We start from the raw sequence: 24697 nt of genomic DNA on the forward strand, positions 1-24697 counted from the left end.
CCTGTACCTCACCGGCTTTAACCAAATTCTTTCCATCTTTACTTCTCTTTTCTTTAATAACACCATTCTTAAAACCTATCCCTCTCCCTCAACTTTTGGTCACTTAATGGAATACCTTGGTGACTTGGCAGCAAGTTTTGTCTAACAGGACTCCTGTGCCACATCTCTGGATGCGTATGTTAAATGCAGTTTGCTACTAAGAGAGTTGGGAATAGCAATCTTCTTTCTAAGATCACATTTCATTCTCTGCAGAGAGAAAGGTCACAGCCCTAATCATGGGATGACAGTCAATTTGGAACAGTCATCAAACCATTGGACCTTCTCCAAGTGAATTGGATAAAAAGGCTCATACTAGACCACCATTTCTTTGGATTGAGAAAAATAACAGTAGATACCAAGATGGCCAAATGTTAAGGAGTATCTAAAAATGACTCAAAGCTCAAGACATTGGATCAGTGAACCTCGAAGCACTGTAAACAACTCTTGAGAGAATGGCACATTATTTATTTGGGAAAGGGAATCCCATGCTGACCAGGGAGCTATCTGAACTCACCCATTACCTATCTTCAAGCATGGCTTTCCTGAGAGTGATCCTCTAATCACATTGTTCCACCGGGAAGCTGGCTTCCTGGGATAGGCAAAGCCCTTCATCAGTTAGGGCCTATGATTCTGACACACATTTCTGCCATCCCTATTGGCTGCCAAAGCTGTCATTTAGGATAATGTTTTGTTAATGTCTTAGTTATTTGAAAATACACAAAAAAATTAATTGAAAAATACTTATTTAAAATTGAAACAATAGAGCACAATTAAATTAAATTAGGAAATCAACTGCTCTTGCCATTTGTGCCTCAGGCATTTCTTCCCATTACAATCAAAGTGTGGCAGTCTTTGGACTACTTGAGTTCAAAGGCTCAACATAGTCATGCAGGATTATTGAATAGCTGAGTGGAAGTTGTTTCGGGGAGTCCCAAGGGTCCACCCAGTTTAATGGAAAGCTCCATGCGCCATTGACAACCTTTTAAAATCAAAAGATCCAGCTAGGCAAGTGATGAGACCCTGTCATGAGAGAGAGTGTCTGCAGCAATGGGAGACAAGTTACAATGCTTCCTCACTCCTTACTCTATTTAATTTCCATTTCCAATATAAGATGGGCATTTCTAGTCTACCTTAGACCAGTGCTGCAATGACCAGTTTGGCTTCAATTGGTAAAGCTTTGTAGAGCAAAATACATACATCAAAGTGGCATCAAGAAAACTATGCACTAATGAAATCCCTACAAGAACAAACTTCAGTAGGTTAGTTGCTCAGTGATTATTAAAAAAAACACACACACTTCAACTTTCATTCTATTACTCAATGAACCTAACATAGTTTTATAATAAATTCCAATGACAAATGATCAACTCTATCTGTTGACTGTTGCAAATACATGCACCATGGAATCTGACACTGAGCAATGCCAATTTGGAATTTCCCAGGATTAGCTACAGGCTCAACTCATTTTAACCAGAGCCGCTAAGGTTTACATCAGTGAGTCTGAGCTTGTGAACTGAGCTGGAAGACCTAACAGCAAAACTTAATAATCTAAATTCCAGCTCCATATTATTGCATGACCCTAAAGTGTTGAGAGTGTATCAGAGTAAGAATTAGAAACAAGGAAGACAGCTCAGCAAGCAGAATGACATTGAGGGCTCTAATGACACTGGAAAAGACTGCCTTAAGGATTCTTGTCACTTTGATGTCCACTGACTTATTTGGAAAGGAAGATGAGTGAGAATTGGGGCTCCCATCAATCAACTTGAACACTACGGCCTAACAAATTAATATATCGATGGCCCTAGAAACCAACATAATTTCCAATTTCAGTGAGACACATCTAAAAGTAAAACTGATTCAACAGCCAAATTGTCCATTATAGTGAATATTGATAATGACTGGTAGAGCTGGCTCCAAGGGCTGAATAGCCTACTCCTGCTTCAATGTTCAGTACCCCTTGTGTAAAAGCCTACCCTGGAACCTTTAAATAATCCCGTTAGTTCCCAATGCTTTTTTTATTGCTGCTCTATATAGCAAATAAACAGTGTAAAATATTCTCAAGGCATGTGTAGATTCAAGATTAGAAATACAATAATCATGAAACTCAACTGCAAGAAGATGAGAAAACAAAACAGTACCCAATGTCCATAATTAAGCTGAAAATTGATCCAACATTTTCACAGCCTGGAAATAAATTCTTCCAACAGCACAAACAAAAGGGTAAACTCTTTTTGCTCTAAAGTTTGGTTTAGGTAGTTATTAGCAATTCCCATTTACAAAAAGGGAACTAATCATGCTTTCTCGTCTGCAAAATAAACTATTGTTACTTTGTGATTCTACTTTGTGAGAAAACATCCAAAATAAAAAAGTATTTAATCATAGTTTTGTTTGATAAATATGAAATTCAGATCATGTTCCAATTTTGATAAAGGATACATTTGCTTTTGAAAACAACAGTCTTTGTAGCACTTTAGGAAACAACCAATTGAATAAAGGGAGATTAGAAAGCGAATCTACACTATAAACGCTATGAAGTCACAAATGTACTCGAGATGAGTATATTGCAAATCAGACGATCATTTCTCAGCTGCACAGCATTTTAGGCTGCTGATAATCCTAACACATTAACAGCAAATTTCTGTTTTCCTGCCAAAAAGTGCCACTTCTTGGAAACCTACAGTCCAACAATAAACCCAACTGCACTATGAATGGAATCTTCAACGTGGTGCTTGCTCAACATCTACGTCACTTGACAAATGCAAATAAAAAACCTCTGATAGATACAACCAAATTAATTATCCAAATAAACATAACAGAACCTGGTGAGTCAGTCTTTACTGTATTTCAACCATCCAATTATCTTGGGTGTAAGTACCTTGAAGCTGATAGCCTTGATTAGCCAATTGCACTGAAGGGAAATGGTCAAAAGCAAGAATTCCATTTTGAATGTGATCCTAACATTGCAAAAAGTCTTCAATTTCAGCGCGACTTCACTAGCATTATCACATCTAGGGGATTAATGTATTACATTGAATTTACTGAGTGATAGCTTCAGAGTCAACAACTGGAGAGATCAGATCAGTGAACCTCCACCCCTAAGCAAGCAATACTTTTATTACTACTTTCTCAAAAAAGCAGAGAAAACAATATGCAACATTCACAAAATATTAGGATCAAAAAGTGACCAACATTTGGCCATGCACATGTTTGCTCATTTTGTTCATCATTTCAATTCTGCAGCTTTTAAGAACAACTGCTATTTGAGAGTCCAGATGTAAAATAAAACATTTTCAACAATCAACAAAAGCCTTTCCAAAGTGTAGCAACACACCCTCAACATTCACAATCTACTGTGTTCTTAAGATAACCACAGAGCATAATTTACAAATGTGAAGTCAAAAGAAGCCAAGCGTCAATCATCATCTTCATGTAGGAGTCCAAAATCTGCAGAAAGCTCAGGACAAAAACCCGTTATTGTATTCCTCCTACACAGGATATTCTGCACAATCATAATCCAAACCTCCTCTTCTCAATCTCTCTTCTTTCTCTAGCCTCCTCCTCCTCCCCCTCACTGAAATGCAAAAAAAAAACCTGATTCATTCTATAAACACACAACATAGGATTAGGACTTTGACAGTGAACCACACTTTCCAAAACAAAAGGGTCAAATATTTTGTTCCATGGTCCACACAAAGCCATTAATTTGTACATTCACATATAGTAATCTTCAAAGAGACATCAAAACAGTACAATTGCCATGCCTCAAGGCCCTAGTTGTTATAATTGCATTTGGAAAATAAGTATTTTGGGAATACGATTCCCTTACTGAATATTTTACACACAAGACTTTATCCTGCTTCAAGCATTTTGAGTTTTTTCCCCCCATATACAATTATAATCATATTAACCATGTGCTGTTATGGATCATGTCTATTATCTCCAAAAGCAGACAGTCCATTTCTGTAATCCGTAGTAAAGACTTAATTTCCAAAAGGAGATTCCAGCTATTCCTCAGTTTGAAGTGAGCAGACGCAGGTCTACGTACCCGTTTCTGATCTTCCAGCTGTTTCTGCGGCAGGTTTTGATCAGGCTCCTGCGGGAAGTACGGACATGCAGAAAACAAGATTTTCTTTTCAAGATCGTGTTGATTAACAGCAGAAATCTAATTCTTTACACCACTACCAAACAAGGGTTAGACATTAAATGCTGCATGCCATTCAGAGCAGTATCCCTCCTGCAGACTTTTGTTAAGCAGCACAATATTGTTTCAACTGCATATTAGTGAAATAGTTAATAAGTGTGGCTTTTTATAAAATCTGCTCAAGCATTTTAAGGGAGAAAAAGGGATACTCTCAAGAGATAGGAAGAGATGTACGTCAAATACATGCAGGGTAGCAGAAGCAGCCAGCAGCATGCAGCTTATAGGCAAAGCACATTACCATATACACTCAACCTTAGCCCTCCTTCCACCATATAATGCACGTGGGTGTATTCATCAAGCCTGTGTGGTTAAGGTGAACCAAACTCTCAGCAGATTGCACAACCAACCTGTGCTAAGTGTTAGCTCTAGCTTGAATGAAGTTAGCTTGGAGAGTGATGTCAGGAGGTTGTCCCTGCTCGTTTTCCGCTGGGTAACTATACAATTTGCCTTAAATATGGCAAAAAAACATCAGAGGTAAAGATCACATCTGAGATGCTAATAAAGCTTCTTTCTCTGCACCTTTCCAAACCTGTCCAAACTTCTGGATCAGCAGTTAATGGAGCAAATAACAAGACAGATATGACTTGTGCTATCCACCGTATTTCTGCAGCAGTACGATATCAGAATAGAACAAACATTTTATTTTCGAAACACAAGGCCAAAATTTAGCACGAATCAGGACGTCTGCTTATCAATGACTCACCACATACTGAAGTGGAAAAGCCATTAGAATGCATTTAAATTTCTTTTGGAAACTTCATACACTTTTACAATATTACCAACACTTAAGTGAGCTGAATGAATTTTCTGCAACCAAACACTTCATTCAACTTTCCCAGAGCCCGTCAGCTCTGGGTTAGATCCCAGGCTAAGTTCACGAGGTCCACCACAATCATTAGATATGTACAAGAACCTTCTAACCATTGATGTGATTAATTCCCATTCAGGTCTACAACTGTTTTGAAAAGAAATCGAGCCATGCAAGTTGTGTGTTTATAAAGAAATGATGCATTTTGAAAACACTTCTGCAAGATAAATCCAACCCATGCGAACTTTAGAGTTACTGACCTCTTGACTCATCTTATCTTTGGTCTCAATTGATATCAGAATTCCCAGTTTGAACTCCCATCCAGCAGTTTCTTTTTCTGGCAGTATCATAGAAAATTGATGACACAGGGAGGCGGCCAATCAGACCACCTTCTTTGTGCTGGTTGAATAAGAGCTACCCAATCTGACCCTACTTTCTAGCACCAAATCACAGCTCATCAGTGGATAAATATGATGAGGATTCTGCCTGCACCACACTGTAGGCTGCAAGATAAATATTCCTACTACCCTTTGGACGAAAACACAACTGTTCCCCAAGTCCCCTCTTATCCTACCAATTACTTCAGTCACTGTCATCTACAGGAGGCACTACCTCAAGAAGGTGGCATCTATCATCAAGGATCCCCACGATCCAGGTCACGTCCTCTTCACTGCTACTGAGATTCAGGAGATACAGAAGCCCGAAGTCCCACACCACCGAGTTCGGGAACATCTACTTTCCCAGAACCATCAGGTTCTTGAACCAACCTGAACCACCCTAACCCTACCTCGGCAATGGAACACTACAGGTGACCTCCTGCCCTACCATGGACTTGTTTCTGATTGTCTTTTTTTTTTGCACTGATGTCATTTTTTTTCTCACATGTCCGTTTTGTATAATTAATGTACGATTTATGTTTTGTGCATTGTCTGAACCTGTGCCTGTGATGCCGCTGCAAGTAAGTTTTTCATTGTACCTGTACCTCACCACACCTGTGCACATCGCAATAAACTCGACTTGAATCCCTCAAAGGGAAACCATGTAATCTTTTGCACAGAAAGGAGGTTTCATCGTGTCTGTGCAATTTTTTTTCTTGAGCAATGCAATTAGATGGCACAATACTACTTCTTCTATATGGCCCAAGGATTTTTGGGTACATATTCAATCCCTTTTTGCAAGCTTCTATTGAATCTATATTCACCATCCTTTCAGGGAATACATTCCAGATCATGATCCACTGCATACATTGAAATTCTCCTCTCCCACCAACCCCATGGTTTCTTCGCAATTCATCTCAACTCTGTCCTCACTATCAAATGACCTCAGCTTTAAGCACAAATATTTCCTGAACTAGTAAGTTATCCACAAAAATAATTAAAAACCATAAAGCATCTGGATCAGGTACACACAGTAGTACAAAGGTTGCAAATTTGGCCCCTGCAGCTACTCACTTGCAGAAACATTTTTTCTTCTTTTGCAAGTCTTAATCAAACAATTAATAGAATGGGTGAGGCAGAGCAAGAGTTTGAAAGAAAAATCATGACTTCACATATTGCCTTCAGACATGTGCCTTGCCATAATTGGATCCAAGGCTAATACAAAGCATACGTTTTCCTATCTGGACCAGATGAACTATTTCATAGTTAATACATTCAACCACTTTTTGATGTTTTGCCATCAGCTAACAACGTACACACTAAACAGCTGAGCTGAAGTGCGTCAAAAGGCAACAGAGGTTTCTGACAAAAGTCAAAGTACAAATTACGATGAAGCAATATAAAACATTATCTGGATTAGATAATCTCCCCAAATCCACTTATTATTCAGTGCAAAGAAATAATCATAGCTTTGATGGATAAAACATACTCTGAAGACAACAGCTACACTACCAAGTGATGCATGGAGGTATTATAACTGTGGTTACAGCTGCAATACCAGAAACAATATTAGTGGGAAAGAAGTTAAATTTGCATTTGGAACATTAAATCCAATAGTTGAGATTTAAATGCTTGGGTTGGATAAATGACCTGGGTAATGTCTTATATACTATTGAAGTATTGCTGTCCTCCAACCAAACTTATCTGCCACTACATCTATTAAATAACTGAACCAGATCATACTTATCTGTGGCTTACAGTTCTATAGAAACTGCTGGCTACATCCTGTTCACAGGTCAGAAATCTAAGTTTGTGCTCTGCAACATGGAAATTGAAGACAGGCTGGAGGTCAGATACCAACAAAGAATTTTGACCAGGGGCACAGCACAAACACATTGAGCTGTGCGGCCAGGCATACTTCAGATCTGGACCCTCGGCTTTACCCCAAGGATGGCCAACATTAGCAAAGCAGTACCATTCACCTGAATGGGGTCACTGCCCATGATTAAAAGGGTCGGTGCAGGTAACTAGTCAGTGCATTTTATTGCGTTGTTAAATTCATTTCAGTAATTTAAGCTACTAAGTGAATGTAATTTTGTTTTAATAATTTACAGGCACACAAGTTAGGAGCAGGAGTCAGCCATTTGGCCCCCTCCTGCCTGTTCCACTACTTAAGATTATGGTTGATCTGATGGTAACCTCAACTCCTCATTCCCTACTTTGAGAATAACTTTGATTAAAAAAAATCTCATCTCAATCTTAAAATGGCAAACCCTTGTACTTAATGCAGTGACCCAAGTTCTAATCTTTCTACAAGAAGAAATACCATCTTCACATGACCCCACAGTCAATTTTCATTCTTCTAAAATTATTGAAATCTATTTGAACTGTTTAAGCTTGTCTGACCATTGGACATTTTCAAGGATAGCTGTCATGAGGTCAATAGATCCCTCTGTGGCTGTGTCCTCAGGATGCATCAGAGACAGAGTCCCTAAGTGTGACAATCTGATTTGACAATTGACATGGACAATTTATTGCCCATGTCCATCCCTTGCTCCCCTGAACTAAGGTAGCAATTCAGATTTAAATTAAAAGAATCTACCATCTACCCCCAGCTATAGGACTGGTTAGAATTCTCAGAAATCCCTGGGACAGCCTCAACTCCATAAAATGAGTGGCCTGTGACATCAGGCATTTATGGCATTGGGTTGGTTTGGGGGGGGGGGGGGGTGCCGGCAGGTGGAGGTGGTTTGGAGAAGAGAATGGTTCACATTTTCCTGAATGTAAACAAGTGGAGCTTTCAATCAAAGCCTGGGGACCACTGGCTTAGTTCCATGCAAGAGAGAATCAGTTTGCATTTAAATCTGTAGAGAAACAATTGACAAACTGTTGCCTACAGTAGGAAGTCTAAGGCAAGACAGGCTCATGGAATAACTAGTGTCCACTGCACTGCAGTTTACAAAGCGTCAAACAAATCATGTGCCTTGGTTATTTAAGACAAATTATGTTAACGTCATACAAAGTAAGGCCAAATGCTAAACAATCACAACATGGATATGTTCCAACTCTGCAATAAACTGATGAAAGGGAGAGAATAATATCAAATGTAGACAACTAGCAAGGAAATCAGGGATGTAGTCCCAAAAGCGAGGCAACCTTATTGTGTGGCTATGATAAACAGAGTCTGAAACTCAATAACTAAAGGCACGGGGATGGCAGCCTTCTGTATGATACTTAACCTCACATCTTCACAGCTTTAAACAGAAGGATTAAATCGTTGCATGACATATGCACTTCTCACACACTGTAAGTGCAAATTTCCAAGATATTTCAAAGAATCATAAACAAGGGAGAGATGCCCTATTGACAGTTTAATAAGGCAAAAACAAACATTACATTGTTCTCTTTATCCAGGAATGGTACATGCAAGGTTGTTACATAAATGGTGTCAGTTTTGGTTTGATCTAGTATCTGAGCCCAGGGACACAAGCATAGAACTTAGACTGATATCCCAGTGTAGCATGAAATCTTTTGGATGAGGCAGGTGCACCGAAATCTTAAACCATCAGCCTTTCCAGGCTTTTGCCAAAGATCCCCTGGCAATCAGGGGTCACAGCCAATACTTAAATCACTCAATCAACATTGCACAAAAAAGGAAAAGAAATCTCATCTTGTCACATTGGCTTTTGTGGGGCCTTATTATGTGTAAATTTGCTGCCATGTTCTCAAGTGAGCAATTTTAATAAAATTATTTCATTGGCACCACAGCTTTTTGGGGGCATTCTGAGATTACAAAAGATTACAAAGATTACAAAATAATAAATCCAAGTTCTTCTGCTTCAACACAAATTGCCCATTTGGTGTTTATTATTAGCAGAAAAAATTTAACACTGGCTACAAAGATATTAGGACAGGTGGCTAGAAAAGCTAGGTTTGTAAGTGACTTACAGGACAGAGGTAGGGACTGTGGGAAACTGGACAGCTTAAGACTGAAGCAAGTGAAGACATATCACAAATGCTGAATGATGAAATCAAGTTCAAAACTACACTTAATTGACAAGAAATAGGAGTGCTGAGACTTTGAAAGGTTGTCAGTATGATGAAGTAACATCATAAAAATATGCTGACAATACATAAAAATATAGCTAGGCTGTATTGCCAAGTATCTCAGCTCATACTTAAATCTGTTGCTGTACTACTTGGGTTCAATGTAAATTTAATATACATCCACATCTAAAGAAATCCAGGGCTGGGTGTAGTATGAAAGGCCAGGGATCAGATGGCAGTGACAACACTACTGACCCCCATGGTCGGATGACAGCATTGCCTATCGGGTCAGAAGCTACACCACTGTCAATCGAGGGTCAGGCTCCACCCCACCCATCAAGAGCATACCTAAGGATTGGCTTGTAACTCATCTTTGTTCTTGACCCTGAATCATTGGCTTGTTTGAATTACCTGAACGGGCTCCACCCCGCTACAGCCCTATAAAAGATGGTACATATGGGCAGTTCGCTCTCTTTTCCGATTGCTGCTGGGGTCGAGACCACAGGTGAGAGGGTGCACTTCCACAGGGGTCTAGGAGCATCCCAAGTAGATTCCCAGTAGCGTAGAGCTGTTGTTTGTCCCGATTCAGGGGGTTCAGACAACGTATTTGTTCGTTCCCTGATCGTTTGTACTAGTTCGTTGCGTGTGCGTGTGTGAGTGTGTGCGCACTTCACCCCCGTTTCGCGATCACCCGAGCGCGAGTGTGCATTTGTTCCTTCTCATTCTGTTCCCACGTCTGTCTTTGTAAATAAAATTCTCCTTTTTGAAGTACAAAGACTGTGTCCAGATATCTCTATCTTTAAGAATCAAAAGAACCTTTCTCATAACACTGGGGCACAATGCTAATTGTGCTCTGGGGACAGATCTCCCAACAGCAATACAGAAACATGGTTAATTGTTTGGTTCAGGGAACGAGTAACATTTCCGTGACAATGATGGGTATAATAAATAGAGTGCCAGTAGAACCACAAAGAGCACAGCAATCTTCCACTCATAGAACCATAAATAATTTCTTTACTGAAACAGCAACTTCATCTACCTCTCTAGCATCATTGTGTGAGAAAATTAGTATCAAATCAATTTAAATGGCATACAATAGTGTCAAGACTCTATACCAACCATGTCTATCTATACTAATCTCATTTGCCTGCATTAATTCCATGTCCCTCTGTGCCTCGTGTGTTCATTGAAGTTCCTGTCCAGATGCCTCTTAAATGTTGTTACTGTTCCTGCTTCCACCACTTCTTCTACCAGCTCATTCCAGATACTGACTACCCTGTATGGATAATTTACCGCTCTGACACCCTTTAAACTTCCTCCCTCTCACAGACCTATGCTCTCTAGTGTTAGACACCCATACCATGGCAAACTGACTCTGGCTATTTACCCTATTTATGCCTCTCATAAAATTATATACCTTTTATCACATCACCTCTTGGCCTCCTTCCTTCCAGAGAAAACAGACCCAGCCTATCCAATCTCCCCTTTTAACTCAAGCCTTCCAATCCAAGCAACATCCTTGTGAATCATTTCTCACCCTCTCCAGCTTAATCATATCCTTTCTATCGTGCGATGGTCAGAACCCGACAGCGAGAGACAGTGAGATCCCAAACCTCATCTCCAATGGTCATTTCTTGCGACTGATAAAGGCCCACTGCCCGCGTCCCAAAAAAACTCTCATGGGTGAAAAACACAGCATTGTGTTAACCACATGAAGGACTAATGTCTTGCGGGTGTACATAGTTAGGAATATGAAAGTAAATGAAGGCCTTTGAAATTCATCCAGTAAACTAGGTCAAATCAGTACTTGAAGATTAATGAATGGAGGATCTTGAATTCCAGCAGACCATTTTCCTTGAGCCACAGAAATAAAAGTCTACGATTTTAACCCCAAGGTAATTGGAGTCAATTCTCTGGCACTTAATTGACCATGAAAAAGTAGAGTGAGTGGCTACCACAGCTATCCTGCAGAGTACAGCAGAGCTGGTCATAAGTAGTGACGATTTTTGCAGCAAATAAGAGCTTTACTTTCACATCCTGTTCCAGCCATCTTTGTTTTTCAGGTGCTTGTTAACCATTAACTGTTCAAACACCAAATCACCAAAACCCAATTAATGAAAATAAGAGCAGTTCCTTAAAAATTGAAATAAAAACAGAAAATGCTGGAAACGCTCAGCAGGTCAGGCAGCATCTGTGTTAAGAGAACCAGTTAATTTTTCACGTCCGAGGCCCTTCATCAGAACTAAGGTAGAGAAAGCTCGTCGAGGTAGCAGAGAAAATGGGGAGGGTGATGGTGGAACAAGGGGATCTCTGTAATAGGGTGAAATAAAGTAGCCATTAAATGGACAGTAAAGCTCATTTGTCTGTGTACTGTGTTGTCAACGTTGTCAAGACTGGCTGATGCTGTATAGTCTGACCTACCAGGACATGCCCAGCAGGTCAGAATGTACAAATGAAAATAAAAACAGGAGAGAAATAGCATGAAATAATTGCCAAAACTGATACAAACAGAAAGACCAAGTTGTGTGAAGTTGGAGACTCCAATATTAAGTGATGTGAGCTGCAACCTGACCAAGCGGAAGATGAGATGTTGCTCCTTAAGCTTGCGTTGGGCTTCGTACAGGAGGCCACGGCTGGGGGGCGGGGGATGGGGGAGGGGGTGGTGGGGAGAGAGACAGAGACAGAAGGAGAGAAAACAATATGTGATTGCAAGAGGAATCAAAGTGGCAGGCAGGAATATGCCTGTAGTTAGTTTTCCTATTAACACCACACACAACGATAGGTATTCAAAACCAAAAGTAATCAAGTTTAGTTCAAGACCTCAGATGACTCAAAATAGTCCGAGCCAAATATTTATATAGAGGACATCACTGTCACACAAATAAAAAGGAGCAGATGATTTGATCCATTGATGTTGGTTGACAGATAAATATAAGGCAGGCCAACCGAAGAACCTGCCTCTCATTCAGAAAGCACAAGATCCATTTTATCCACCTGAAAGGAGTTCCATGGCAATTTATAACCAGTGTTGACACCACAGCAGTCTCTCAATGAAATGGTTTCCTGGATTGAGTGTCGAAATCTTTGGAGCAGATATTGAATCCGAGAGTGAGCCTTCTCAGATTTGGATGCAAGAGAGCAACTAATGAAGCAAGACTGTCCTGCATCAGAGGGCGAAGCAGTCAGAAAACATAGAAACAAATTCTAATCAGAACATTTAATAGAATAGAACAAATGGGGAAAATTGAGAGCAGCAGGAAAAGGTGACTGGAGCAGAGAGCAAAGAGACAGTAGAAAGGAAGGGAAAAGGACTGAGCAAGGACTTGTTCCTGTAGCAATGCCTGATGTCAGTACACCTGGCAGCTGGCATACCATGTCACAGTCAAGGCCTGTGAGGGTGCTGACAACAGCAAAGCCTTTTAGTTTGTGCCGAGGTTTTCTACCACTTCCATATGCCATTTCAAGAGTTAAATCAGAAGGCCAGGTCTGAGAAAGCAAGCCAGTTTCTTTGGTTTAATTCCTCCAGCACAAAAATTGGAATCAGCAGCAAACAAAAAAAAAATCAAGATATGAAATGATATCAAAATTTGGTCTCTGTGGAATGAAGACTGACTTTGAAGCCAGTTCAGAATAAAAGGAGGCACCTCCTGCCCAGAACAGACAAGTCACTGTATCTGTTCTCTTGCAAGCACAGTGTGCATCAGGTGGAGGTTAAAAGTTTAGTACACGTACTCAGAAACATAGTATGTCTAATAATAGACAGGGCAGTGAAATATGAGGAAGAGATTTCTGTTGAAATTCAGTTGAAATGTTTGTTCCTTTTCCTACCACTCCCTAATTTTATGGAGAAATGCAGTAGATTTTCCTACAGATTAGCTCATTACATCTTTCACACACAGTTTAATGAATCACTGCAGCTGCCCACTTAGATGAAGTGAAAATTTCTTTAAGGGGATTGTGTATTGGAGAAGGAAAGACTTCTTTTGAAATGAGACTGCCTCCCCTTTCAAAATCTGGGTCACAAAGCACATTCATCAGTTCGAGCTCAGAGGAATGACACCACCACCACCAAGCCGCTCCCCCCCCACCCCCACCCCCCCCAACAACTCCAACCCATATCAGAAGATCCCAGAGTTTTGAGCACAAAATCCAGGCTGTCACCAGGAAGAAAGTGCTACACTGAGGAAGGTGTCATCTTAAAGACATCAGACAAAAGCTAGGTTCGTTCTCCCATGTGGCTGTTAAAGATCCTAGGGAGCTCATTTAAAGAGGCAAAGGAGTGTTGTCCTTGTACACGGGACAATATTAGTCCTGCCACCAAAATTTTCATCTTTGTTTGCTCCTGTGTTTATTTCATGACAACAATTTTTCAAGTAGTACTTCATTAGCTGCAGTGTTGGGACAACTTGAGATCATAAAATGCACTGTAAAAATGCAAGTACTTTTATTTCCTTTCACATAATGGAGAACCTAAGAGCAATTAAGGAGGCTCTTCAGTCAGCGGGTTGATGCTGGCTTTCTAACTGAGCACATTCCTTCCACGTGGTAGAGAAAAGATTAAAGTCACCCAGGCAACCGGAGTGACAGACACCCCCTGGTACTTGAAACTGATGACCCCTGGCAAAGATCAACATGTTTTTGTGGCTTAAATTGTTTGGTCACTTATCCTCAGTCAGTTTTGATGAAGGTAAAACAATGAAAGGCTTCTTCAATGGAAATTATCGCATTAAGACAAACGAAAATGGCCCCCTGACCCTACAAGTCTGGGCACCCCTACACTAAAGGAGCATCTGTAACGAAGCTGAAACTCAAAGGAGCTCAACAGCTCAAGGAAACTGGATTACTAGCAACACCTTCCAGTGGCAGGGTATCTTGAAGGGGATTACAGCTAATGAAGACCTCCTCAAATGAAGTCACCATTGTTACATTGGAACCAATCATCTTGGCATTAACAAGGTCCTATAAAAGCAAAGGGATTCATTGATATTGCTTGAGGATAAATATTGGCTTCAACACCTAAAAGAATTATCTTGCTGTTTTTAAGGAAAAAAACAGGTTCTATTATTTCCACTTGAGGCAGCAGAAGGAACCTTGCTTCAAAAGCCTCACCTGACAGTGTCTCAAACAGTGAAGCACTCCCTTGGTATTGTGTGGGATGTCAGTTTAAACTATGGGCTCAACTCAGGTGTTGCATAAATTAATAGTCTCTTGACTCGAAATGCATTTGTGTTACTTGTAAGGAAATTGGCGCAAATGCCAAATTACAAACTGACAATGAGAGTTTTCTTTTGGAGGACAAAGCCAGTTAGATCAACTTAGTTTGTAGTGTGAATGGTCATGTTTAAAGTCACAAAGTCAACCCCACTACAAACTTGTGTACCTCAGCTTGTACTTTAGGTGGTAGCGAAGGAATGCTGAAGTCAGAGGTTCTTGCTATCAGGTGAGCCTGACTCACTCACTTATTACAGCACAGAAGGCGGCTATTCAGACCAGAGGGCTCGTACCAACTCTAAGCAATCCCACCAGTCCAATTCCTGCTTCCCCTGCGACTTGTTCTCTTTGTCCCTTTTGTTCTTTTTGCATTTACCTACACTAAGAATTTAGAGCAGACAACTGACCTACCAGCATGTCTTTAGGATGTGGTGTAAAACCACGTAGTCATGTGGAGAACGTGCAAAGTCATACACAGCTCCCTAGGTCAGGACTGAACCCAAATCCTTGAAGCTGTGTGGCAGCAGCACAAATTGCTCCCCTGTTAAACTAGGGAACAGACCTGCTGTTCAGAGTTTGCAGAGAGAAAAGAAATCAGGATGTCATGTACGTTCTCCTCGTGTGTGGATTTCCTCTGGGTGCCTCCCACATTCCAAAGACGTATGGGTTAGTAAGTTATGGGCATGCTATGTTGGCATCGTAAGCGTGGCGACACTTGCGGGCTGCCCCCAGAACACTACGCAAAATGATGCATTTCACAGTGTTAAGGTACATGTGACTAGTAAAGATATATTATTATAAGTAACCTTACCAGATTGGTCAAGCATTTAACTGCTTGCTGATCTAATGTTGGCTCTGGGCAAGCAACATTTCACATCTTAATCCTCATTTTCAAATCTCTCCAAGGCTTTACCTCTCTTCATCTCTACAACCACCAACTTTGCAATCTGCCCCTTAAATTTTGGGCCTTTTGATCATTCATAATCGTAATTACTTGTTAGCAGTCATGAGCCATAATTGCTGGAATTCCCCCTCTGCCTGCTTCCTCATTTAAAAACATGGTCCTTGCAACCTATTCCTTTCTCCATGTGGTGTGGAGGGGTGGGGGAATCCACAGGCAGATTGGCGGAACTAAAGAATAAGGGTCTGGTACTGACTGACAGTGCTAAACATACTATATGGTGACAGCAAGACACTGCACACCACCTCCCAAATTCTCTTTCAGAGGTCTGGTTTAACATGTTTGTGAACTCCGTAACTGAGTAAGCAACAATCTCATCTGGCCAGCAGCATTAGAGCATCAGTCACAATCATCAACTTTTGGGGATGGTTCATTTCAGTTCACACTTAATGTTGAAGAACTTCAGATCTCCAAATCAAGTAGAAATACTGATCTTGATTATATTACTACATTGGATGGGAGAAAAAGGTGTTCTGGGTCTTGGAAGGTAAAAAAAAAAGCAAAAACCAAAGGCAGCAAGTGAGCATTGGTCTTGCTCAGGAAAAGCAGGCTATCCGTCGTCATGGAAATGAACGGGTGACTGTCTAAATCCTTGATCAGCCCGTGGCTCAAATAGTTAGCATCACGGCATCAAAGGAACAAGAGAAGCACCCGCTTCCAAAAAAACAGTTGCTGAATTGCTCATAGCAAAAAAAAACTTAGCTTCGCTGTTGTACTACAATAATTAAAGAGTACCTCAGCTTATACACGCAAGCATTTGACAAGCTGAACTTCCCACCTCGCTCTGCTTCTCAGATCAGTCTGCATTGCATTGTTAATACATCACAGTAACAAGCTCCACATTCTCACCCACCACCACCCCCATCCCCCCCCCGCCCCTCCCCAACCTCACAAATCCACTGGCAATTACTGCTGAAGGTCACACATCAGCTGAGGGGCCAGATTCCAGGAAACAAGCAGAGCTTATGTAACTGGATGACAGACACTGGCAGCCACCCAAGAATCGTGCAGAAAGCAGAGGCGGAAAGGAGAACAACCTTCTGCAGTTACATCAGACTCCATTCGTTTTTCCCCGTAGGAGGGAGAGAAAAAGCTTCAACAACCTGGGGATAGAGTGTATAATCTGCATCTGCTGTGTATCTTTTTAAATTCAGGCACTGGTCTGTCCGTGATTTGAAGAGAATCTGTGCTGTGTTCCAGTGCATGTGACTGTGGTACTCTAATCTGCACCTGCAAGGTTCAAGTTTCTGTCTTTGATTCGAGTCCAAAATCCTTCTCAGCTGCTAACAAGTCAAAAAGAAAGACATTTAGAGGGATCCATTTCTCCACTGCAATTGTTAGGAGGTCCAACCAGCACTGATGCACAGTTCATTATGGAAGCTGTCCTGGGCATCATTTGCTGTTACTGAATGAGAACACAGAGCCAAGTTTCCCCAGTCCCTGTTTCATCACCTTGCTACTAAAAGATAAACACTGCTAAAGCACATTGTTTTCTTGTGCAGTGACAGGCAGCCATCACAGTCAAAAACTACCCTCATTCAGGTTTGTCAATCCTTTACTAAATCCCACAAAATCAATAATTTATTCTACTCTTCCTTAAGTCATTATTAGGAGCTGCATAAATTTCTCAGTATAAATAGCCCAGGCAAATTTTTCAATCCTACCAAAATAAGATTCTGCTTAAAAATTGGTTGCTTTATTCAAGCATATGGCTAACTTTTCATTGGGCCTCGTGACATTGGTCTGAGTTTTTAAAAGCATTAACTTCCTCAACCCTGTATCACATTCTCTCCTCCACACACCTTTCTCACCCAAACCAATTGCTCTAACGATCCAGTTTATTTAGGAACCACTGTATAAATACATATTGGGCATTAGTGGAAAATGGGCAATGGTGAAGTGGCAGGTTTTGCAAAGGCCTGAAGCATTATTAAAATTGAGGCACCTGCAACATTTATAGCAGGAGATGGTCTTAGCAGATTCACTAAAAGCACAGATTACAGACAAATTAAGTATTTGCCAATAATTTTCACTTAAACAAGACTTGCTTTCATAAAAAAAATACAATGATTCCTTGGGAGTAAAAGCTCCTAGACTGAGACAACAAAAGGAAACCAAAGCAAAACAGGGGTAATACACTTTCAATCTGTTTTCTTTAAAAAAAAGACTCGTTAATGGGACTTAATTATTGCCAGCAAAGCCTGTATTTATTGTCTATTCCTATTTGCCCTCGAGAATGTAATGGTAAGCCACTTGGAACTCTGCAATCCTTCTGAGGAAGGCAGTCCTACAGTACTGCTGGGTAGGGAAGTGATGTAAGATAGACCCAGTAAAAATACTAAACCCTGCACTTGCTTCAAAAGGGGTAAATTCTTCTATGTAGCAACTCATTGCATCATCAATGCAAAGCACTTCATGCAGTGTGTTCATATTATATTATGCAATTTTCATATTGGTAAACTCTGATTAGCTGTAGCCATAGCAACATTAAGTTGGAACATTTTAGCTTTTCCCAAGAAGCAACCCAGAGGTTTTAAGTGATGTAAACAGTTTGAAGACGACGATAGAGGAATAGATAGCCTGAGTAACTCAAGCAAGGGGCTCATCTGATGTCACAGGAGTTTGGCCAGGTTCATGAATGCCAATGGAGGCTCAAGATGAGATTACAGCTCTCAATCCAGTGAAGCTCAAAATACTCAAAACCTTTTCAAAATTGCATGACACAGATTGCCATAATGAGATGAGTGTGATCAAGCAATAAAACCAATACTAGTAGACCAAAAATAAAACCTGGCATCATGTGATAGGTGCCATATTACCAGTAATGTGCAGATTCCTATTCAATAAACTTCAGTAAATTACAGTCTGGTCTCAACCATCCAACGTGGATACAACCCTGTATACTAGGGTTTTAAACCCATCTTCCAGCTACCATTTCAACAGGATTGGAGCATCCACAGGAACTCCTTTATTTGCAGCTTGATTTTGTTGATGACTCCTGCCCTTAACTTCCCAGAACGACTGACAGCATCTACACACAGAAACAGGCACAGCACGTCCAGCCTCTCTTCGATCGTGAACGCTCAGTTCTTAAATTTCATTTGGTCACCATGGCCACGCTTATCCCCCAATACACATATTGTAACTGAGAACTGATGGAGAATGCAAGAAGCCAAGGCTTTACAGTTCAGCAACTGCCATTTATTTACCCATGACAAGAGGGTAATAAGAGCTACTTCAAATCGACAATGAAGACAACCACATAAAAGACAGAAGCACAAAGCAACAACACTAGAGCAAAGAGCAATGTAAAAAAAAATGGGTAAATAAAAATCATCAACCTCTGCCATATCCAATTCATCGTCAAATGCAATAAGCTGTTAAGAGAAAAAAAGGAAACAGGGAAGTTGAGAGTAATAATTATTAGTATACATGTTAGTGCAAATCTTTTACTTAAACTGAAGGCTAGATCAAATTAAGTTGACGTTTAGCCAATTTTGAGATTAGGTGCACAAAGAATGTAATGCACAACCATTTGCTACTTTTACAAGGGACATTGAAATACAGAACAATGTGTAACAACTGAATTGGGAAACTTAAGTGGAGATGTAAATTGTTAAAAATGCTGTAAACTTGAAGGGCAATACTACACTCTCATCACTCCAGAGATGGAGCTATGCAGATTGGAACAAAGATTTCAGATGGATTTAAATTTTACCCAGGATACAACCCACACTGGTTTAACTGGAATTACACATCAGTTCCAGCCATGTGTGGGATTGAAGTACATTAAAAAAAATCTTGTCTGCAATCCAGTGTGAGGAAATGAGACAATGAATCATCTTTGTCTTAAAGTACCCCAAAACCTCCACTGCTTCCCCACCCATTCTCTGTACAGCCCCATCAACCACAGCTCTGAATACGGATTTTGTAGATGGCATTTGGTTACGATACTCAGAGGAAATTAAGATAACTCTATTCTAAAAAGTCCTCAGTTGGAAAAACTTCAACATCTGCTGTAAATTGACTGCATCTCAATTGCCTCACAAATCATACTTAGACATTGGTCAGATTGGAAAGCTAGGTAGGACTTTGATGCGGCCAGTGAGAAATTTAACAGTCACTTCAGCTCGAAGGTTAAACACACTTTGTCACATTTTTATTTGTTTATTTTGGAAGCTGCACAAAGTTTTCTCACAGACATTAAAACCACAAGCTTTTAGATTAATAACCTGTCACACATTTGATGTACTGTGCCATTAGACACCTAAATTCCAATGGTACACGTTAGTGAATGCACAATAATGTATATTTGTGTAGCACCTTGTTTGGGGACCTCCATTACAGTCTGCCCAAAATCTGCCCTCTTGTGGAAGTTGAATTGTTTTACTTCAAATAAAGCTAAACATTAATGGGTGCTACTTTCTTGGTCCTTTTTATATCACCAAATGAAAATTATTACAGACACTTGAATTTATACTTTTCACAGCAACTTTTGTGGAGAGTTTGTAAAGTTAGTTGAAATACTGCCACTCATTCTTTAACTTACCTTTCCTTTTCTCTTTAGAAATTTGAGGAAAAATAAATGCCACTTTTAGTGAATTCTTTAGCCACTTACCTTTAACAGAGATTTGAAGGAGCACCCACCCCACTGTAGAGGAAGAATCATATACGTTCAGCATCAAGCTAAGAATTCACACTGGCTAAAAGCTAAATTCTGAAATTCAAAACATCAATTTTACCAGATTATCCTTTCCATGTGAATGTGAAGCACTTGCTCTGATTTTATTTTATTCTTAAACAAAAATGTCAGAAATGACTGGTGCAAATAAAATTTTGCAATTTTTAAAAACATTGAATATCAAAATATTTGAGATTAGAATTTTGCTTTGTTAACTAAAGCCCTGTTGATGCACTTAGGTCTTACTAACTATCTGTATATTGACCAGAGTTCTAATGAAAAATAAAAATCCAAAAAAATATCCAGGCTCTCTTTTTCAATAAATGCCCGTTATCTCTGGATATTTAAAAGTTAATTCTTCAATCACCTTGCCGATGCAAAGACCTCCATCTGATTGACTTATCTCACACAGTTTATCTGTGAGAGGGAAGTAAACATTTGTGAGAAACGAAGTATAATTGCCATTAGGATGCCAGTAAGTCGGGTGGCACAATGGACATCAAAATGAAAAGATATTTATGGGGTGCGTAATATCCACTAAAATTTAAGAAAAATAAGCAAAATTTCCTCTCTAAAATATGACAAGCTCACTATCTGCAATTGTTTGGAATTTTTGAATGAAGTTTTCCACATATCATTTTAATCTGAAGTCAGTCTAGTCCATTTGGGTATGAGACAGCAGCTAGAGAAGGTAGTAGTAGGAGGGTAGAAGGTAGTTTATTAGTCTAAGACATTGTGTCCCCCAAGTCTAGACATTGCTTATGTACCATTTCCAGCTGCTTTACAAATCAACAAAAATGATTCACTGTTACTGAAGTGTAACACATCCTTTATGCACTGCCCTCATGCAAAACCAATGGTTTCCTTTCTTAGCCTTATTAGATTTGCTTACTACATTATTGAATCATCACTTAATTTACTTTATTTTTTAAATATTTTTAAGGCCCATTACCTCATTTTTCAGTATCAACAAGTTTGTAGTCACTTGGAGAATGAAATTACAGGGAGTAAAAGAATAAACTGAAATTCAAAGATTTTCACCGATTTTATGTTCCTTTGCTCTCTAACTACCTCAGTAAAATATGATATATTTATAGCAGAGTCACTACCAGAGATATCCTGTCTATCTATTCCTCTCCCCAAGCTTTTCTGCATCTTAAAACCAACTTGTTTTCTCCTTGTCCAACTTTGACGAAGGGTCTTCAACCCAAAATGTTAACTCTGAGCCTGACATCGAGTGTTTCCAACATTTGCTGTTTCATTTTCCTTTGATTTGACTAGTGAAAACACCATCTCTTATTTGGATGTTTAGGGTTGTCCCTTACAGGTACTTTCTTGGAATACTTATGACAATGAGTTTCATGTTCAGGACAAAGCGTATGTCAAAGGCCTTCAAGCCTGGAATACCATCTCCATTCAAGCGTCAGGTTCAACGACAAAACGGTCCTCTAAAAACCACCAAGTGTGGTTTCAAATGCCGTAATCAGCTAAGTATTCAGTAGATTCCATTTCTGTCTTCATGTTACAGTACAGACATGAATAGATCACCATTGGTGTTAATCAATGCAGTATGAAGGAACAGTGAAAGTCTATTGATCAAGTGATTAGAAGTAGAAATAGAAAAGGTCCATCTGCAAGTCATGCCACTTAATGACCAACAGAAACAGTCACCAAATGAATGATGTCTTTAAAAGATTAACCATCATCAAATGGTCAGCTATTTTAATACAAAGTGTACAACTGTATTGAATGAGACTATTCACCTATGAAGCCATCATAGAGAGAGAGGGAGTGCTCTGGGATTGCTAGTTACCCATTTCTGAACACCCTTGTGATCTTCCAAGTCCATACTCATCTCCTAGTCAAAGCTTGACCTTTATCCTGAATCCACAATTTCCACAATTTGCAGCCAATTGTCAATATTTTCCACCCCCCCCCCCCCACCCCCCCACCCCCCCACCTATCTTCTTCTCTCCAATGAGCAAGTTTGGTCAACATTGAACATGTTCCTTTTTTCTGTCATGTTGCTGTTGGCTCTTTGTTGGAATAAGCAAATAATATTCTTGTGTCCCTCTACAATGCTGTAAATTCCCAAGTTCAGGAATCTGTCATTATGCCTTCTAGTTATAGTCTGTATGAAAGCAGAACTTGAAGCCTGTGCTTCTATGGTGGTACGCCTCAATAACAAGTCACACAATTAAAATTATCTGCTTCTACTAATACGCTTAAAAGACAGAACAGCAAGAAATGATTCTTACTGACAAAGACCACAAACAAACTCAATACTTTTAGTTTATGACCAATAATCCCAGAGTTTTTTCTGTTCCAACAGCATGTTGGTGCATTGGGCACATACTCAAAGCCAATGGATACACAATATCCTTTTCATCTGGGGGCTCGGGAACAGTAGAAGTTGCTATTTACGTGGATTCGCTGGGGCACTTAACCTTCTTACATTGGATGAGCAATAAAAATTTGCTTTCAATAAACTAAGATAATGTTTGAAACAATATCCGCATAGTCTTTATAAAAATGTAAAATTGCAGCATCTAGTTTTCAGGCTTCGATTAAGCCCCCAACCGTCTTGCACAAATTCAGAATGGTTTCACTCCTATTTCCAAAGGTCTCATCCAGACATCGTATGAAGACAAGCAATTTGCTTTGTTCCAAATTTATTCAAAATGGGTAATTACCAAATGTCAATCCTACTAGTGTATTCAGTGTTTCAAATAGTTCTCTCTCAGCATGGTACAGGACACATTTTATTGTTTAAGACTGCTCTCTCCAAGAGTCCATGGCACTGGTCAGCTTGTTTTATGGCTGATGGATGACTGCCAGACTTGCCTAACTGACAAAGATTGCATTTTGATTTCCTTTGTTGCAAATGGAAGTTCAAAAGGATGCAGGGAATACTTTCCTGTCAGCACATCTTTCATCCTACCCGGCAAGCTTTTCTATTGCTTGGATAGAAAATCCATACAGCTGAACAGAACTCCGCCTGCAAGCTGTATTATGGCCCCAGGCTCAGAGTCAATATTGTTACAAATATTATGAATTTTAATTGTTATTGAGGTATCACATTAAACTCATTTTAAATTACTCATTTATTTTTTTGATTTTTTTTTCCAGATCAAAGAATGTGGCCCAATTGGTCCAGGCCAGTGTCCACCTGAGCGTCCTTCTACTCTATTAATCCTCATCAATATATCCATCATCCAACCCATATCAGAATATCCTTATTCCTTTTGCACCTAACTAGTTCACCATTCCATGGGGATACTTGCATTCAATCTCAGCCCACCTTGCAAAGTCTAATTGTCTTAGGCAAACACAAGAAGTCTCAAATGCAATGAGACAAGATGGTAACAAGGATTCTTTTTTTTGACACCAGACAACTTAGATTATTAGGTATTGTGTTTACAAAAGGTTCTTACTCAAGTCTGAAACTCCCAACCAGACAACCAATTTAAGTTTAGCTGTTTTTTGCGAGAGAGATTAAGAGACTGTCAATGTGCATTTCAGTTTTTCCTTCATAATTGAGTGCTGGAATTTAACCTTCATGGTCTCCTTAATGATTTTTTGGTAGTTTTGGATTGATGGTTAGCTCCATAGCATTCAGACTTTGTCCAAAGTGATGAATAAGAGAAGTTTTTATGCAGCTCCTTTACACATAGCATTTGAACTCCAGCTTGGTAGCTTTCAGTAAACCAAAGGAACTTGACTTCAATATTTGTACAACATAGCCCTGCTGTAGATCGAGGCAATGATTTAGATTTAAGCCTGGAGCATCAAATTTTTGTCCTTCAGTGGGAGCTCCAGGTCCCAAGAGCAGATCCATCACGAGGAGGAAATTCTTCTTCTTTTATTGTCCCTTTTGGATCATATCAGACATTTTCATTTATCTGAAGTCAACGCTCTTACTGGGGCATCATATTCCATTAAGCTTGGGTAATAGCCCTCACTGCTTACTGCTGGTAAACTATCTATGGATACGTTTTCTGCCAAGGAGAGACAGAGTCCCCATGTACTCTGAAGAGACGGCACCCAAGCAAAGCCACAAACAACAACAAAATGGATTTCCTCCAATATACAAAATAAGAATAAAGTCTAAATCTTTTAAATACTTTCACTACAAGTATTGGACATTAATTTTCAGAGGCTACTGGCAGTTAGAATGTGGAGCTCAGTTTTTGTGTTCAAGGAGGGGTAGACAGATGGCACATCAACATGGGTCCACGAGACAGTATTCTATTGCTTGAAGGGAGGTGGTAAAGGAACATGAATATTGAAGACATGCAGAAATGGGTGGATATCAAGAAGGGAAAAAACTATACTGACTTTAGATCATTCATGGTATGTGGAAATTAAAAAT

The 24697-nt window shown here is 39.8% G+C and overlaps 1 protein-coding gene across 1 annotated transcript in view; it reads right to left on the reverse strand.

Moving 5' to 3' along the window:
* Positions 1-24697, reverse strand: part of itpr1b (inositol 1,4,5-trisphosphate receptor, type 1b) — a 440649-nt gene that overhangs the window by 212261 nt on the left and 203691 nt on the right. The window contains 2 exon segments of the mRNA XM_052018719.1: positions 4085-4132; positions 18986-19021. Of these exon segments, the coding sequence (XP_051874679.1) occupies positions 4085-4132; positions 18986-19021 (84 nt within the window).

This window comes from Pristis pectinata, chromosome 6 (assembly GCF_009764475.1).
Source record: "Pristis pectinata isolate sPriPec2 chromosome 6, sPriPec2.1.pri, whole genome shotgun sequence".
NCBI lineage: Eukaryota > Metazoa > Chordata > Chondrichthyes > Rhinopristiformes > Pristidae > Pristis > Pristis pectinata.